This window comes from Neoarius graeffei, chromosome 18, assembly GCF_027579695.1.
Source record: "Neoarius graeffei isolate fNeoGra1 chromosome 18, fNeoGra1.pri, whole genome shotgun sequence".
In the NCBI taxonomy this organism is placed as follows: Eukaryota; Metazoa; Chordata; class Actinopteri; order Siluriformes; family Ariidae; genus Neoarius; species Neoarius graeffei.
Window position 1 is genome coordinate 38,406,820 of NC_083586.1, and position 16,882 is coordinate 38,423,701.

A 16,882-nucleotide genomic window follows, 5' to 3' on the forward strand; every position below is an offset into this window, starting at 1 on the left:
CAAAAAAAAATATACAAGGGCTCTCATACAATACTTATTTGCAAATTTTCAGCTTTCTACTACTAAAGTGTATGTCCTGGACCAATTTCGTGTGTTAAAAAAAAAAAAAAAAAAAAAGAATGTCCCTTTACACACTCATCCAGAAGGGTAATTTTGCACAAGGCCGTCTAAATAAAATAAAACACGTCTGGAAAAATCCCAAGGGAGTCTGGAGCCAGATTTGTGACGTCACCTGCGGAAGCGCCAGCAGGCTGCGCGAGCTTTGCACGGTTTCAGTGCACAGCCTGTGGAGACCAGGTTTAGCAGCTAGCGATTTTGCATTGAAATATGGAATTGTCACCTGAGCTTCTAAACCCATGGATTCATGTATCAATGCTCATCTATCTATTGTTACATAAATCGTAATTAGAAAAAATATTATATATTTCTTCATTTAGAAGAGTACTGGCTACTGTAGGAGAAAGATTTCATAAGCTACACACATGGAATCGGCTAAGCGGGGTCGTATATACATTTAACATGTTTGACAGGTCCCAAGATCTCAAGCCCTGACACGCAGATCCCTTGATACGTGTGAAGTAAGTCATCACCCAGCGCTTTCGTATGTCAATAAATAACATCATCTGTGTACCACAGGAACACCTAATTTAGAGTATAGTCTCTCTTATTTCTTACCCTGGCAACAGTCAACTTGTGAATTGCCGATTTTCTTGGTCTTTTTCTCGGCTCTGCTTTGGTCCTCGGCTGCCGGGTGCCTCGCATGAAGCGCTCCCATTTCTCTCTCATTGTCCAGTCTTTTGGAAAACGATGAGTACTAATCTCATCAAGATTGGTGTTGCTACACCCTCCTACGATACATCTGTTAACCATTTTAATAATTACGCGATAACGTTGAAGAAATTTGCAGAAAACCACCAGGTCGTTTTCTCATAAACAAACCAGCGCTGACGTAGGATTCAGAGGGAGGCGTCCCGCACGCGACGTCACCAAAATCAATGTTTGCCAGGAAATCCAAATGCCAAGTTTTTTCAGAGGTGGACCAATTCACCTCAAATGGCTCGATTTCAACTGATTTTTTCTGGTATTGCGCAAGGTAAAAAAGAATTGCACAAAATGTGACAGATATTTGACCAAAGTTTAATATAAAATAGGAGAATTACACTGATCTTGCTCCTGAATTTACCCGTGATATGCACTTTAATAACGATTCCAAAATTACACTGAATTCTCAACCCTGAACACATTTATGCAGATAAATTGCAGGAAAACTCCGCCATTTTGCTTTGGAAAATGCTTTCTTGGGATCGTGTACAATGTGTCTTAGTTCAAGCCGTGCTGTTGTCATTCTCATATCCCAAATGTTCTTTTGGTACCAAATCTTCTTGATTCCATCATAAACAGCTCCTAAAGTTACACATTGATCAACGATGTCGAAGAATTGCTTTGGCAGCATCAGTTTCCAAAAGCAAGCGAGCGTCGTAAACAAAAAGGTTCGAACTTATTACTTCTCTGCTCGCTTCACGGCCATTTCTTCTTCGTGTGAAGGTCTTTGATGAACTGTTGGGGGGGGGGGGGGGGGGGGGCTAATATAATAGTACCCCTACTAACAATAGATATGACAAGCAGCCTTGCTAAACGTTGTGTGACTAGCGAAGACAGTGTGTGACTTTTTACGCTTCACGTGAATAACAGATAATCTCTCAAAATGACATTTGTTCTCATGATCAAATCTAATAAATAATCAATATTCTGATGGCCGGTAAGTAACTTTGTGAAATTAATTTCTCTCATATGTTACACCTTTGTACCCCACAACTGATCTCTCTATTTTCAGGATGATTTAAGGTCTCTACACATCTATCCACTGTAACCCAGACTGGTATTCTCATTTACTTATCACGGAGATGTAACATTCTCTGACAGGTACGCATGAGACTGAACACACCTGAGGCGAGAATCTCTCCGTCTCTGCTGAACTTGAGTGCGTAGATGGTGTCGCTGTGACCCTTCAATTCGCCGATCATGAGTCCATGGCCGATATCCCACAGCAGAACTCTGCCATCGGTTGAGCCGGAGGCCAGGTACTTACCGTTGGGTGAGAATGCCAACGAGTGGATTGGTCCCTATGAGAACACAAAACGCTGAAATTAAGAAAATTCAGGAAGCAACTGCAGTGAACACAAGTGACTCATTTTTCAATAAGCGAAAAAAAAAATAATTCATATCACTTAATGAAGGGGGGAGAGAGGAGGAATAATCTATAGGTTTTGTAAGATTTTTTCTTTTATCTCTCAGGCCGGGGCAGCACGGTGGTGTAGTGGTTAGCGCTGTCGCCTCACAGCAAGAAGGTCCTGGGTTCGAGCCCCGGGGCCGGCGAGGGCCTTTCTGTGTGGAGTTTGCATGTTCTCCCCGTGTCTGCGTGGGTTTCCTCCGGGTGCTCCGGTTTCCCCCACAGTCCAAAGACATGCAGGTTAGGTTAACTGGTGACTCTAAATTGACCGTAGGTGTGAATGTGAGTGTGAATGGTTGTCTGTGTCTATGTGTCAGCCCTGTGATGACCTGGCGACTTGTCCAGGGTGTACCCCGCCTTTCACCCGTAGTCAGCTGGGATAGGCTCCAGCTTGCCTGCGACCCTGTAGAACAGGATAAAGCGGCTAGAGATAATGAATGAATGAATGTATGTGTGTAAGTGAAAATATATCCTGTATACATTTCAGATGTTCTAACAGATATCAACATTTACCTCATGTTCTGATAGAATGTTCCAAAACACGTCTCGAGCACTGTGTCTAGCTTAGACAGAAGGTCACACAGTAACTTACAAGTTACACAGAATTCAATGCCTTCTAACCGAAATAATAAAACAGAACAGAACAATATTAAGAATAAGTATTAAGTATTAAGAATTACTGCCTTCTTGGTCAAGAATAAATATTTACAATTATTTATCCTTACAAAGGAATAAAACCTTACAATGTGTGTGTGTGAATGAAACCTTCAATCATAAGCAAAATAATATTCATATCAGCGATTCAGCAATTTCAGCATTTATGCATGTCAAAGCGTGCGAGAGATTTTCACAACAATTTTAAACAAGACACCATGTTTATGTCTAGCAAAGAGGAAGGTCAGGTTAGTCTAAAATAATAAAGGATCTTAAAAGCTCTAAAATATTAAAATCATAAAGTCTAACAATCCTAAATCACGTGTAGCTATAAAACTAACTTAAATCATGGCTTTAAATCTAACAGGTTTATTTCAAATCTGATTAGTCTGAATGTGACAGTCGGTAGCCTCTGCTGTAATTCATATCACAGATTTCTATTAATACGCTCGTTCTCATGTTATCTCCATAGCAACAATTCACCTGGACATGTATCTGACCCAAGGACGATTATTAAATGGACTTTAAACTTGAGGACGTTTGTAATTTCAGGTGCTTGTGGAAAGCAGAGAGGATCGCTAGTGAGGGAAGAAGGAACGGTTTTCGCTGCTATAAAACACAAATGGTAGCAGGAAGTAACTAGAATTGGTAAAGGTTTTTTTTTTTGTTTTAAATCAACATTGGGCTGGTAAGAGTAACTCCACTTCAGGCTGCATCACATCACACTGTGGTGGATTATTTTCCTTTAGTGTAAATATGCAGGTGGTTACAGGAAAATCACACGTGCTTATTACTGAGAAATGGTCTGAGTTTCTCGACCAATCACCGTGAGTGACTCAGCAAAACAGCGGCCAATTGTTTCACCACCGAATGACGGATTACAAATTAAGAAAGATTCTATGTGACAGGGTGGCACGGTGGTGTAGTGGTTAGCGCTGTGGCCTCACAGCAAGAAGGTCCGGGTTCGAGCCCCGTGGCCAGCGAGGGCCTTTCTGTGCGGAGTTTGCATGTTCTCCCCGTGTCCGCGTGGGTTTCCTCCGGGTGCTCCGGTTTCCCCCACAGTCCAAAGACATGCAGGTTAGGTTAACTGGTGACTCTAAATTGAGCGTAGGTGTGAATGTGAGTGTGAATGGTTGTCTGTGTCTATGTGTCAGCCCTGTGATGACCTGGCGACTTGTCCAGGGTGTACCCCGCCTTTCGCCCGTAGTCAGCTGGGATAGCAGGGTTTCCACGGAGTCTTACAAAGTCTAAAATTTGATAATCCTAATTTAAGGCCTTAAAAAGTCTAAAATACGAGCATATTTTGCATTGTAGGTCTTAAATGTAATTTTGTGAAGTCTTAAATCCTTACGTCCATTTATCCCATTCGCTTTTTTTTTTTTTTGTTAAAATGCGTTGGTGCCGTGCCGCCAGTTACAAAATTGTAATAAAGTCACATCACATTCACACATCTCATTATCTCTAGCCGCTTTATCCTGTTCTACAGGGTCGCAGGCAAGCTGGAGCCTATCCCAGCTGACTACGGGCGAAAGGCGGGGTACACCCTGGACAAGTCGCCAGGTCATCACAGGGCTGACACAGACACAGACAACCATTCACACTCACATTCACACCTACGCTCAATTTAGAGTCACCAGTTAACCTAACCTGCATGTCTTTGGACTGTGGGGGAAACCGGAGCACCCGGAGGAAACCCACGCGGACACGGGGAGAACATGCAAACTCCGCACAGAAAGGCCCTCGCCGGCCCCGGGGCTCGAACCCGGACCTTCTTGCTGTGAGGCAACAGCGCTAACCACTACACCACTGTGCCGCCTTGTAATAAAGTGAATACACCAAATAAATTGTATACTGTATTGATGATTTTTTTTATTTGGCCACGGGAAGAGCGGTGGGCCAGAATTATAACGTGGCGCTGTGCCACTTTAAAAGTGCCCGTGGAGAACACTGGAATAATTGTTAATGGTACCCTCCCGAGTGTTTTTTTTTTCCCTTATTACATGATATTACTGATCACGTCCTAGATTTGTAAAGTTGCCTCAACTCCCCGATCCTTCACACCAGTTTACATCAACAGAACCTTCAACGTTTCTCGCTTACAAACTCAACTCGGGTTGTGAGGATATTTAACATCTCAAACACCCTTTACTAGAAAAGTAGTTCTGCACAAATCTCGAACGCAGGTAGGTTGGCCCGACGCTTGACAGTGTTTCAGATGATAAGAGTCATAATTTGATTGCAATACTATTTTTGAAACTGTTTGTGTGTGTGAAATATGTTCCTAAGCCAAGTGATATCCTTTTGACACAAGGACAGGAGCGACTCTTTCCGCTTGGTGACATTGCCCTTATAGCTAAAAAGTAAAAGTTTGTTAAAGTAAAAGACTTTTTGAAATCTTACCTTGTGCCCAGTAAGAATGCGGACGCAGTTGCCGTTCAGGACGTCCCAGAGGCGCACGGTGCGATCGGCTGAGCCTGTGGCTACGTAGTTGGTGTTCGGATGGAAGCGGGTGCAGGTGACGTCAGAGAGATGTCCGGCAAATATACGCAGCGGCTGGTGGTGGTCAGTGGCCCACAACCTACAGAGAAAACAAGATTATTTCATCATGAACATCGAATATTAAATTAAAATATAACCCAGAGATAGTGTTTTTTGTTTTGTTTTTTTTTCTAATTCTCTTACCGCGCCACTCGGTCATGTCCTCCAGACACAAAATAGTATCCGTGTGCGGAGAACTGCGTGTCCCACACTGGGTAATTGTGTCCCTTATACGCCACCAGACAAGTAAACGTCTGCAAGCTCCACAGTCTGATGGTGCCATCTTCTGAACTCGACAACAGATAATTCCTGACGAACAAAGAGTCACGCAGTCATGTGTGAGACATAATAATAAAACCCAACGAAACCCACACTACATTTCTGTCCTATAAAAGAAAATACTTCAGGATGTGCTCTCATAGGAACCTAACCAACTTCAGGTGAGATCACCTCAGTATCCTGTCATGGATTATTTTCCTCTAATAATCATTTTATTTTTTCTGCGGTGCGGTTTTCATCAAATCCTGTGCTCTGATTGGCTGGCAGGCGGGTCCGTATCCTATGGTACGGACCCCAGTTACAGACTTCTGGTGACTCACTCATTCACAACAACAACAAACATAGTGGCAATTTTTGTCAACATTTATTTTCGCATTTCTCAGGAGAATGGCATTAATTTTACATCATGGATAGCGATAACGACAGTGTTCACAGTGAAAGCGAGTTTTACTACCCTGAGGAAGAAGAAATAAAAGAAAACATTTCAGGAGAAAGCTAAAAACCTCTAACCTGCTAACGCCGAGCAAAAACATGGCTGAATCCTGAATGACTCCTATTTGTATAAATAGGGGACTACATAGGCGGCAAAATGTAGTTTTTTTTCCTGCCATGGAAGTGCACTTGTATCCCGAGGAGGAAGCCATTTGCATTACAGCCGTGAATGAGGATTCAAAATGGCGGCTCGGCTCGGTTTTCCCTTTCAGGTGCTCTCGTTTTCTGTTAGAATTTGGTAAAAAATACATGAGTGATTCCACGCTTATGGGTACTGAAATGGGGACATGAACTTATTTTTAAAAATTCACCTAAAACCATTTCTTTTTTTTACCATCAGGTCACAAAACATGTAATCTTTAATGAATGATATGTTAAAAGATAACTTTAATTTTCGGAGATGTAATAAAAACATATTTATATGCCAAAGTCAGAACGTAACAGAAGTGTTGTGGACATATATATTCTCAATTTTAACAATGTAGAATTACTTTTTGAAACATAGGAAGGTGATGTTTTAGCAAATATAATTAATAAACATGTGTAGTAGAATAAACATACACATTCTTTCAATAAGATTAACATGGTATAGAGCTAGATTGTCATTAATTTGTAACAGACGCGAGATGGACAATCGTAACAGAAGTAATGTAACAGACATCATTTTGGAACTCATAGGCTTGACTTTGGCATATAAATATGTTTTTATTACATCTCAGAAAATTAAAGTTATCTTTTAACATATCATTCATTAAAGATTACATGTTTTGTGACCTGATGGTAAAAAAAGAAATGGTTTTAGGTGAATAAGTTCATGTCCCCATTTCAGTACCCATAAGCGTGGAATCACTCATATATATATATATATATATATATATATATATATATATATATATATATATATATATATATATATAAAAATAATTTACCAGCTTAAGGTCGGTCCGTGTGGTGAAATACCGTGACCTCGGCCTTGAATACTGACCTCAGTCCAGAGGGCCTCGCTCAGTACTTTCAAGACCTCGGTCACGGTATTTCACCATACGGACCTCCCAGCCGTTAAATAACATTTATTTAATACATAATGCACTTTGACATAAACAGCAGGGTATTCCGTGTTTCAGCTGCAGTTCTAACCTGTCTGGACTGAAGCTGACGGCGTACACCGGCCCGCTGTGGCCGTACAGGATCTTCGACTCGCTGGCTGTTTTCTCGTCCATGATCCTTTCTAACACATCGTCCGACTCCTTTTCTATGAGACTGAGATCTGAAAGGGGAGGGGGAGAGATTAAAGTACAATAATCTGCTTGACACATGACAGTCCACACAGAAGCGCTCACTGACTTGTGACTAAAGTTGTGAGAGTTCAGATGGATAAATCTGGAGCTCACCTGCAGCAGATTTGACCTTGCGGAGTTTCTTGGGTGTGACGCTCCAGACACGCACTGTGGAATCGGCAAAGCCTCCTGCTATCAGACTGGAGTCGTCCGTCATGTCCACTGCTGTCAGACCCTACCATCAGACATCGAACATCAGTTTAGCTGCAATGCAATTCCATCCTTCCCATCCAACGTTCATGGCGTCGTCATAAAATAAATACAAATCACAAATCTGGATTTAAGGGATGTACAGTCAAAACCAGGAGGTATTCCCCCCCCCCAATCAATCAATCAGTAATCTGCAAATGGTCAAGTTACATAAAATTCCTTGATTATAATAAGAAACCAATAACTGAGTAGCGACAAGAGTCACTTTTTTTTTTAAAGATTTTTTTGGGGGCTTTTTCCACCTTTATTGGATAGGACAGTGTAGAGACAGGAAATGAGCGGGAGAGAGAGACGGGGAGGGATCGGGAAATGACCTCGGGCCGGAATCGAGCCCGGATCCCCGGATTTATGGTATGGCGCCTTATCCACCTGAGCCACGACGCCCCCAAGAGTCATGTTTTAATGCTTACTCATCAACACATTTTAGAGCTATAAATAAAACTATATAATACACACACTTTTTTTTTTTGGAGTGACACTTCTGATCACTTTTTACCCATTTCTGAAAGCAGCATGAAGATATTTTGAATTTGTCGTGGGGAGAATAAACAAACACTTCTCTGTCCAATAGTTTTTAAACACTACATCAGCTACAGCATCGGTTCCCTCATCACACCAGAGGAAGTGAATAAGATGAAAACTCTCCCCTTCTGAGCTCAAGTCTGCGGTTCTGCAGTTAGTCTATGATCCGATTAGCTGCCGACCGTAGAGAAATGCTGCTGATTTAATAAGCCACAACAGAGGACTTTTGCTACAGAAGCTGCACTGATTCATGTTTTTTTTTTAAATGGAATCTGTGAACTGCAGCCCAAATTTTTTCATACGTTTACCAGCTTAGCTATGTTCCCCCCCAGATTCTCATTCAGTCTGATGAAATACTTTGCTGCATCTAGACAAGGGGTCCAGACGATTATCGGAGCCGATATTCAGTATTTTTCCGATTATCGGAATTGACACGTGAACTCATTTGATCAATGACAGGACGCGAGAGTGGCCTCGTAACACACCTTCAACAGGTAGCTCTATTAGCAAGATGGACTCGTTGCATGATCCATCGCGAGGCACTTGCAGCTAAAAAAATGCAGACGCTCTTCAACAGGCAGCTCAGTTAATAAATTACATTAAGGGTTGTTTTACAATCAGGGTACAAAGTTGTGTCACAGGGGTCCAAAATTCAAATTGATTCAAACTGGTTCTTGTACCAGTTTTTAAGTGAAGCACAAGTTAAAGAACAGATTTCAGGTCATTGTTTGACATGTGTGTATGGTAGTTTTGTGTGATCTGCTATAAAATGGGAGAAACAAATGAAGTGATTCTCGGAGAGGACGTTTTTTTTGTCAATTCGGAATCCGCTACTTCCATAGTGCTTTGAAATATAAGGCTGTAAGCTTTGTGTTAGTTGTCTCTAATATTTATGTCCCAATATCTTGACCACATTTTAGGATGAAAATAATCATTTTAGATATGTTATGTGAAAGAGAGGGGAGATATAATCTAAGGGGAGACCTAAATTTAAAAAAAAAACAAAAAAAACAAAGGTTCGAACAAATATGAAAAGCATGTGCGTATCGAGCTGTGGGGTGACTTTATGGAACAGACTGGAGACAGAAATAAAACAAAGTGCAAATATAAATCTGTTTAAAAAAGGTACAAAAAATATTTTTAAACAAGTACATGGAAGAGGAAGTATGTTAACGGAGGATGATGAGGGATAAATAGAATAGGGTTGATTGTCATATTAGAACTAACTTAGTATATGTTATATATTTATTTATGGGGATAGTTTATATATTTATATTTACAGGGATAGGTATGTAGTAGATATTTATTTTTGTAATTATATATTTATATAGATATTTATGAAGTGTATATATTTTTGTAATTATATATTTATATAGCCCTGTGATGACCTGGCGACTTGTCCAGGGTGTACCCCGCCTTTCGCCCGTAGTCAGCTGGGATAGGCTCCAGCTTGCCTGCGACCCTGTAGAACAGGATAAAGCGGCTACAGATAATGAGATGAGATATATATATATATATATATATATATTTTTTTTTTAAAGATTTTTTTTGGGCTTTTTCACCTTTATTGGATAGGACAGTGTAGAGACAGGACAGGAAATGATTGGGAGAGAGAGACGGGGAGGGATCGGGAAATGACCTCGGGTCGGAATCGAACCCAGGTCCCCGGATTTATGGTAGGGCGCCTTAGCCACCTGAGCTACGACGCCCCGATGAGATATATTTATATAGATATTTATGAAGTGTATATATGGTATATAGTATATATACGAGTGATTCCACGCTTATGGGTACTGAAATGGGGACATGAACTTATTCACCTAAAACCATTTCTTTTTTTACCATCAGGTCACAAAACATGTAATCTTTAATGAATGATATGTTAAAAGATAACTTTAATTTTCTGAGATGTAATAAAAACATATGTATATGCCAAAGTCAAGCCTATGAGTTCCAAAATGATGTCTGTTACATTACTTCTGTTACGATTGTCCATCTCGCGTCTGTTACAAATTAATTACAATCTAGCTATATACCATGTTAATCTTATTGAAAGAATGTGTATGTTTATTCTACTACACATGTTTATTAATTATATTTGCTAAAACATCACCTTCCTATGTTTCAAAAAGTAATTCTACATTGTTAAAATTGAGAATCTATATGTCCACAACACTTCTGTTACGTTCTGACTTTGGCATATAAATATGTTTTTATTACATCTCAGAAAATTAAAGTTATCTTTTAACATATCATTCATTAAAGATTACATGTTTTGTGACCTGATGGTAAAAAAAAAAGAAATGGTTTTAGGTGAATTTCTAAAATAAGTTCATGTCCCCATTTCAGTACCCATAAGCGTGGAATCACTCATATATTTTTGTAATTATATATTTATATAGATATTCATGAAGTGTATATATATGGTATATATTTTTATAGGTGTATTAATGTAGTTTGGATTTCGGGGTAGTTAAAAAGGGGTGGGAAATTAAAAAAGTATTGTACTTCTTCCCACTCCTTTTTCGAACAAAGTGCGGTGTTTTGTAATGTCTAAGCTCTTTATGTTATTTTATTTATTTTTTTAATTTCTCGTTTTCTTTCTTTTGTATGTACAAATAGTTACTTTTTTTATACATGTTCGAAAATAAAAATAAATTCACTCATTCATTCATATTTTATATTGAAAAATTAGCTGTCTCGGAGAGGACATTTTTTTTGACAATTCAGAATCCACTACTTGCATAGTGCTTTTAAATACAAGGCTGTAAGCTTTGTGTTAGTTGTCTCTAATATTTATGTCCCAATATCTTGACCACATTTTAGGATGAAAATAATCATTTTAGATATCTCATCTCATTATCTCTAGCCGCTTTATCCTTCTACAGGGTCGCAGGCAAGCTGGAGCCCATCCCAGCTGACTACGGGCGAAAGGCGGGGTACACCCTGGACAAGTCACCAGGTCATCACAGGGCTGACACAGACACAGACAACCATTCACACTCACATTCACACCTACGCTCAATTTAGAGTCACCAGTTAACCTAACCTGCATGTCTTTGGACTGTGGGGGAAACCGGAGCACCCGGAGGAAACCCACGCGGACACGGGGAGAACATGCAAACTCCACACAGAAAGGCCCTCGCCAGCCACAGGGCTCGAACCCAGGACCTTCTTGCTGTGAAGCGACAGCGCTAACCACTACACCACCGTGCCACCCATTTTAGATATGTTATTTTATACTGAAAAATTAGCTGTCTCGGAGAGGACTTTTTTTTTTTTGACACAATTCCATACTAATTTGATCAAAATAGTCTGAAAACTTACTGGCATTCAACATTAAAACTTAACGATGTTTCCAATGATATGGAACCAAATATGTGTTTTATGGTATAAAGAATGATGTAAGTGCATCCCTTTTGGAGCTACCTGTGGTCAAAAAAGCACTTTTTCTAAATGACACGAGTAATTTTGCTAAATATGACATATATTGCCATACATTCACCAAAAATAACGTTATAAATTTTTTTTTGCATGGTAAATAGAGCTATCACAGGGCTACAATAACAACCAAGTTTATTTAGTCAAGCCTTTTGATATTGAAGATAATAAGTGTTAAATGTGATTTTTAGCTTGCGTACCCTGATTGTAAAACAACCCTTAAGTCGCGTCCATTGAACTCACGGTTATTCAGGGTTCTCGGTCAGGAAACGGGTTCTGGGCATGAATAGCTGCACACAGAGGTTCGCTGGCTTTCCAGAGGGAGAGTGTTACAGCGCTTGTATGAGCTGTGAGAAGAGGTGAAGCTGTTTTTGACCGAAAGCAATTCGGAACTGGCCAAGCACCTCCAGGATTCCCTGTGGCTAGCTTCGTTGTTGCATTTGGTCAAAATATTTGACAGACCGAATAGTCTGAATCTGTCTTTGCAAGGCTGAGATTCCAATGTGTTGGTCCTTGCTGACAGAGTGGATGCTTTTCATCCAAAAACTTGTCCTCTGGCATGACCGCGTAATTGTAGGAAATTGTGACATGTTCCCCGGCCTCGCAGACTTCATCACTGAGGCGTGCGGCAGTGATTTCGCCTCTATGTTTCAATCAGCTGCAGATCACCTATCTGGGCTTAAAGCACAGACGCAGAGCCATGGCCTCACTTTTTGTTTATAAATGCCTTGAGACCTCAAGAATGGCACAGGAATAGTTTTAAGCGTTAACAATAAATCTAATATAGTCATTTTTACGATTAAAGTGATTCATGTAAGTAGCGCTGTGAGTGAATGACCTTGACGTCCGTAACGTCACAGCAGGAAGTCTATCGGTCTCATCGCCATTTCCGCTATACTAAAACACAGAGCCGACTGCAACTCCGATCCTCCATTTTGAGCTAATTTATCGCCATGCTACGTAGATGTGTTGCTGGCGGGTGCAGCAACACGACAGAAGGTGGATTTACGTTGCATTCATGGCCCAAGAATGTTCAAACTGCAAAGATTTGGACGCGTTTTGCGAGAAGTTCACGGGCACATTGGGTGCCTACGGAGTGGTCTCTCCTCTGCTCTGCACATTTTACTGAAGACTCGTACGAAACCTCTGATCTGTTGAGAAGCGTTGGCTATAAGCCCGTACTGAAAGAGGGTGCAGTACCAGCAATTAAATAAAACTACAAGAAAAGGAAAGGTTTTTTTTTTTAAAGGAAAGGGAGTTCAGTTGCACCAGTCCTCCCGGAGTGAGTCGAGGGTTGTTGCTAAAACCTGGGACGTATTGCTCAGGCAGTTGTTGCTAAAAACCAGTGACATCCTGTTCTGTCCCGGGTTTTAGTAATTGCCTGAGCCGAGCAGTAATGGCGGAGTACACAGTATGAAGCAAAGTGAATGAGTGGAGCAGCCATCCTATTTCTAAACTGGACATTGCTGCCATCTCGTCCTTACGTGGAAGAAGTGAATGAACGGAGAACTGAATGAACAACTGAAAGTCAGACTGTTTCAAAACAATCGACCACAAGATCGGCCTTCAAGAAGCGAGAACACAGACAGGTAAGCTCCGACTCTCATTTGGATAAAAAAAAAAAAACCACGTTGTTTACCTGCATTTAGATTAATACATGTAACTTGTATTGTGTATTTAAGTTACCTGTATAAGATTATTTAATTTGCTTCAGAATGTGATTGTCTCAGTTCATCTGATTATTTAATTAGCCTTTTACGTTTTATCAGTGAAAATGCATGCATGTACATGTGTGTTGCATAAGTTATAGCACCTATCCTGTTTTAATGAGAGTCAACCCACAATCAATGAAGTCAAATCAGTCTTAGTTGAGCAAGTCAGTAATGGGATTTCTTACTTTCACCATAAATGTTTATTTATATGATTTTGGTCTCTAGCTGTCAAAGGCCTCGGCCTTAAAACCGATTCCCGCTGTGACGTCACGCACTCAGGGCTGGCTGGCTCAGCGGGGCAGCTCGAATGCCAACTTTGCGGTCAATTTTAACTCTCAAAAATATATTTTTTATTCCCATTTATGCAGCATACAAGAGTCAAGGATGGAGATACTATCCACTCAGAAATTTCAAGGAGGACTACCGGTCATTTTCATGGGTTCGGGACCCATTTGTTTGCACTGCAAACGATTTGTCACTGCAAATGCAAGAGCAGCTTATTGAGCTGAAGAGTGACAGCAGGCTGAAGCACCTTTTTAGCACCTGTTCTCTTACACCCTTCTGGGTAACACTGATGCAGGAGCACCCCTAGCTCTGTGACGCTGCCTTAAAAATTCTTCTACCTTTCACATAGTGAGGCAGGCTTTTCAAAACTGACCACGCTCAAAACTAAGAACTGCAATCGTTCGCAGATTGAGGATGACCTGAGGCTGTGTTTAACTAAAATTGAGCCGAGAATTCGAGAACTCTGCCAAACAAAGCAGGCTCATGTGTCATTCGTTAACACTACCTCCGGTAGAATTTGTTTGCTCGTTAGCAACTTTGCAGAAAAAAAAAAAAAAAAATGTACAGATGGATTTTCATGAAAATTTTACTAGATGTGTGTCTTGGCCCAATGAAGAACTTAAAGTGCATATCACGGGTAAATTCAGGAGCAAGATCAGTGTAATTCTCCTATTTTATATTAAACTTTGGTCAAATATCCGTCACATTTTATGCAATTTTTTTACCTTGCGCAATACCAGAAAAATTCAGTTGAAATCGAGCCATTTGAGGCGAATTGGTCCGCCTCTGAAAAAACTTGGCATTTGGATTTCCCGGCAAACACTGATTTTGGTGACGTCGCGTGCGGGACGCCTCCCTCTGAATCCTACGTCAGCGCTGGTTTGTTTATGAGAAAACGACCTGGTGGTTTTCTGCAAATTTCTTCAACGTTATCGCGTAATTATTAAAATGGTTAACAGATGTATCGTAGGAGGGTGTAGCAACACCAATCTTGATGAGATTAGTACTCATCGTTTCCCAAAAGACCGGACAATGAGAGAGAAATGGGAGCGCTTCGTGTGAGGCACCTGGAAAAATTGGCTACATGCTACAGAATACAGCATTATTGGCGGTGCTCAGTTCACAAGGCCTGACGACTTTGAGAACTATTCGCAGTGGGAAATGGGCTTCGCGAGGCAACTTGATCTGAAAAAAGACACGGTTCCATCTGTCAGAATGCCCAAAGCAACACCGTCTCCATTTGTGTCAGCGTCACCAAAGGAGCCAGCCGTGTTCGTCTCCCCTGACAGAAGGCGAAGTGCCGCATCCACTGAGGCCCTCAAAGCATAGCTGAGAAAAAGACCAAGAAAATCGGCAATTCACAAGTTGACTGTTGCCAGGGTAAGAAATAATTCTGACATCTCCTTATGTTCTTCATCCAAAAGGTAAGAAACATTGCGTTCAGGCGACAATTCCATATTTCAATGCAAAATCGCTAGCTGATAAACTTGGTCTACACAGGCTGTGCACTGAAACCGTGCAAAGCTCGCGCAGCCTGCTGGCGCTTCCGCAGGTAACGTCACGAATCTGGCTCCAGACTCCGTTTTGTTATTTTATTTTTTTCTGCTGTAGACAAATGGCCTCGTGCAAAATTACCCTTCTGGATGAGTGTGTAAAGGGACGTACTTTCATATAAAAAAAACTAAATTGGTCCAGAATATGCACTTTAAATTTTGGAGGCAATCCGGAACCATGTCTGGATCCAGAAATTTTTAAAAGGATATAGGGCAAAATTGAGCATTTTCAGTCTCAGAATCTGTTGTTTAACATTGTAATAATACACACAAAAAATAAACAGCCCAATAATAATCTCATCTCATCTCATTATCTCTAGCCGCTTTATCCTGTTCTACAGGGTCGCAGGCAAGCTGGAGCCTATCCCAGCTGACTACGGGCGAAAGGCGGGGTACACCCTGGACAAGCCGCCAGGTCATCACAGGGCTGACACATATGCCCCTTTTCCACCAAATCAGTTCCAGGGCTGGTTCGGGGTCAGTGCTTAGTTTGGAACCGGGTTTTCTGTTTCCACTGACAAAGAACTGGCTCTGGGGCCAGATAAACCGGTTTCAGGCTAGCACCAACTCTCTGCTGGGCCACAGGAAAGAACCGCTTATGTCAGCGGGGGGGCGGAGTTGTTAAGACCAACAACAATAACAAGACCGTGAAAGATCGCCATTTTTAAGCGACGAAAAGCAGCAGCTGTACAAACACGAAGTCAGCCATTATTATTATTATTGTTGTTGCTGCTGCTGCTTCTTCCGCGTTGTTTTTGCTTCGATATTCGCGCCAAGGTTTATGTAAACGTAGCAACGTAACTGACGTATACAGTGACGTAATGACGTATACAACGACGTAACTGACGTATACAGCGACGTAACTGACGTGTCTTCTCTTCTATGGAAAAGCAAGCTGGTTCTCAGCTGGCTCGCAAGTTGAATGAGTTGTGAACCAGCACCAGCACCGAACCAGCCCTGGAACTGATTTGGTGGAAAAGGGGTAACAGACACAGACAACCATTCGCACTCACATTCACACCTACGGTCAATTTAGAGTCACCAGTTAACCTAACCTGCATGTCTTTGGACTGTGGGGGAAACCGGAGCACCCGGAGGAAACCCACGCGGACACGGGGAGAACATGCAAACTCCACACAGAAAGACCCTCGCCGGCCACGGGGCTCGAACCCGGACCTTCTTGCTGTGAGGCGACGGCGCTAACCACTACACCACCGTGCCGCCCTGATCCTGAACTTGAGTTATTTTAAGTGTTGAATTTTGCATGTTGCGTCTGTGTGGGGTTATGATGTGTAATAAAATCAGGGCTTTGAACCGGTTCAAGGAACGAAAACGAAAACCGGGAACTTTTTCTATTTCACATGGAACAGAAACGCTTATTAAAAATAATGGTAACCGGTTAATACCGGTTTTTATTTTGTTCCTCAAAGTTTCCGTAGCCTACAAATAAAAAAGTCATTCTTCTCCTGCGCAAGTTTCTATGACCCGCTGGGGTTCACTTCCTGTGTGACGTTCGCTGACTGAATGGACAGAGCGGGAGGGTGGACTACTATCACGTCTCCACATCTTAAATAAGAGGTAAATATTGCAGTCTATCGTTATTCAAAAACGTCAATTTCAAACAAGATA

At 41.3% G+C, this 16,882-nt stretch overlaps 1 protein-coding gene across 1 annotated transcript in view; it reads right to left on the reverse strand.

Moving 5' to 3' along the window:
- Window positions 1-16,882, reverse strand: part of taf5 (TAF5 RNA polymerase II, TATA box binding protein (TBP)-associated factor) — a 41,393-nt gene that overhangs the window by 5,480 nt on the left and 19,031 nt on the right. Inside the window, exons 6-10 of the mRNA XM_060898789.1 lie at window positions 7,585-7,705; window positions 7,331-7,460; window positions 5,567-5,731; window positions 5,285-5,462; window positions 1,946-2,123 (exon numbers count right to left, since the gene is read on the reverse strand). Of these exons, the coding sequence (XP_060754772.1) occupies window positions 1,946-2,123; window positions 5,285-5,462; window positions 5,567-5,731; window positions 7,331-7,460; window positions 7,585-7,705 (772 nt within the window). The remainder of the gene's footprint in view (window positions 1-1,945; window positions 2,124-5,284; window positions 5,463-5,566; window positions 5,732-7,330; window positions 7,461-7,584; window positions 7,706-16,882) is intronic.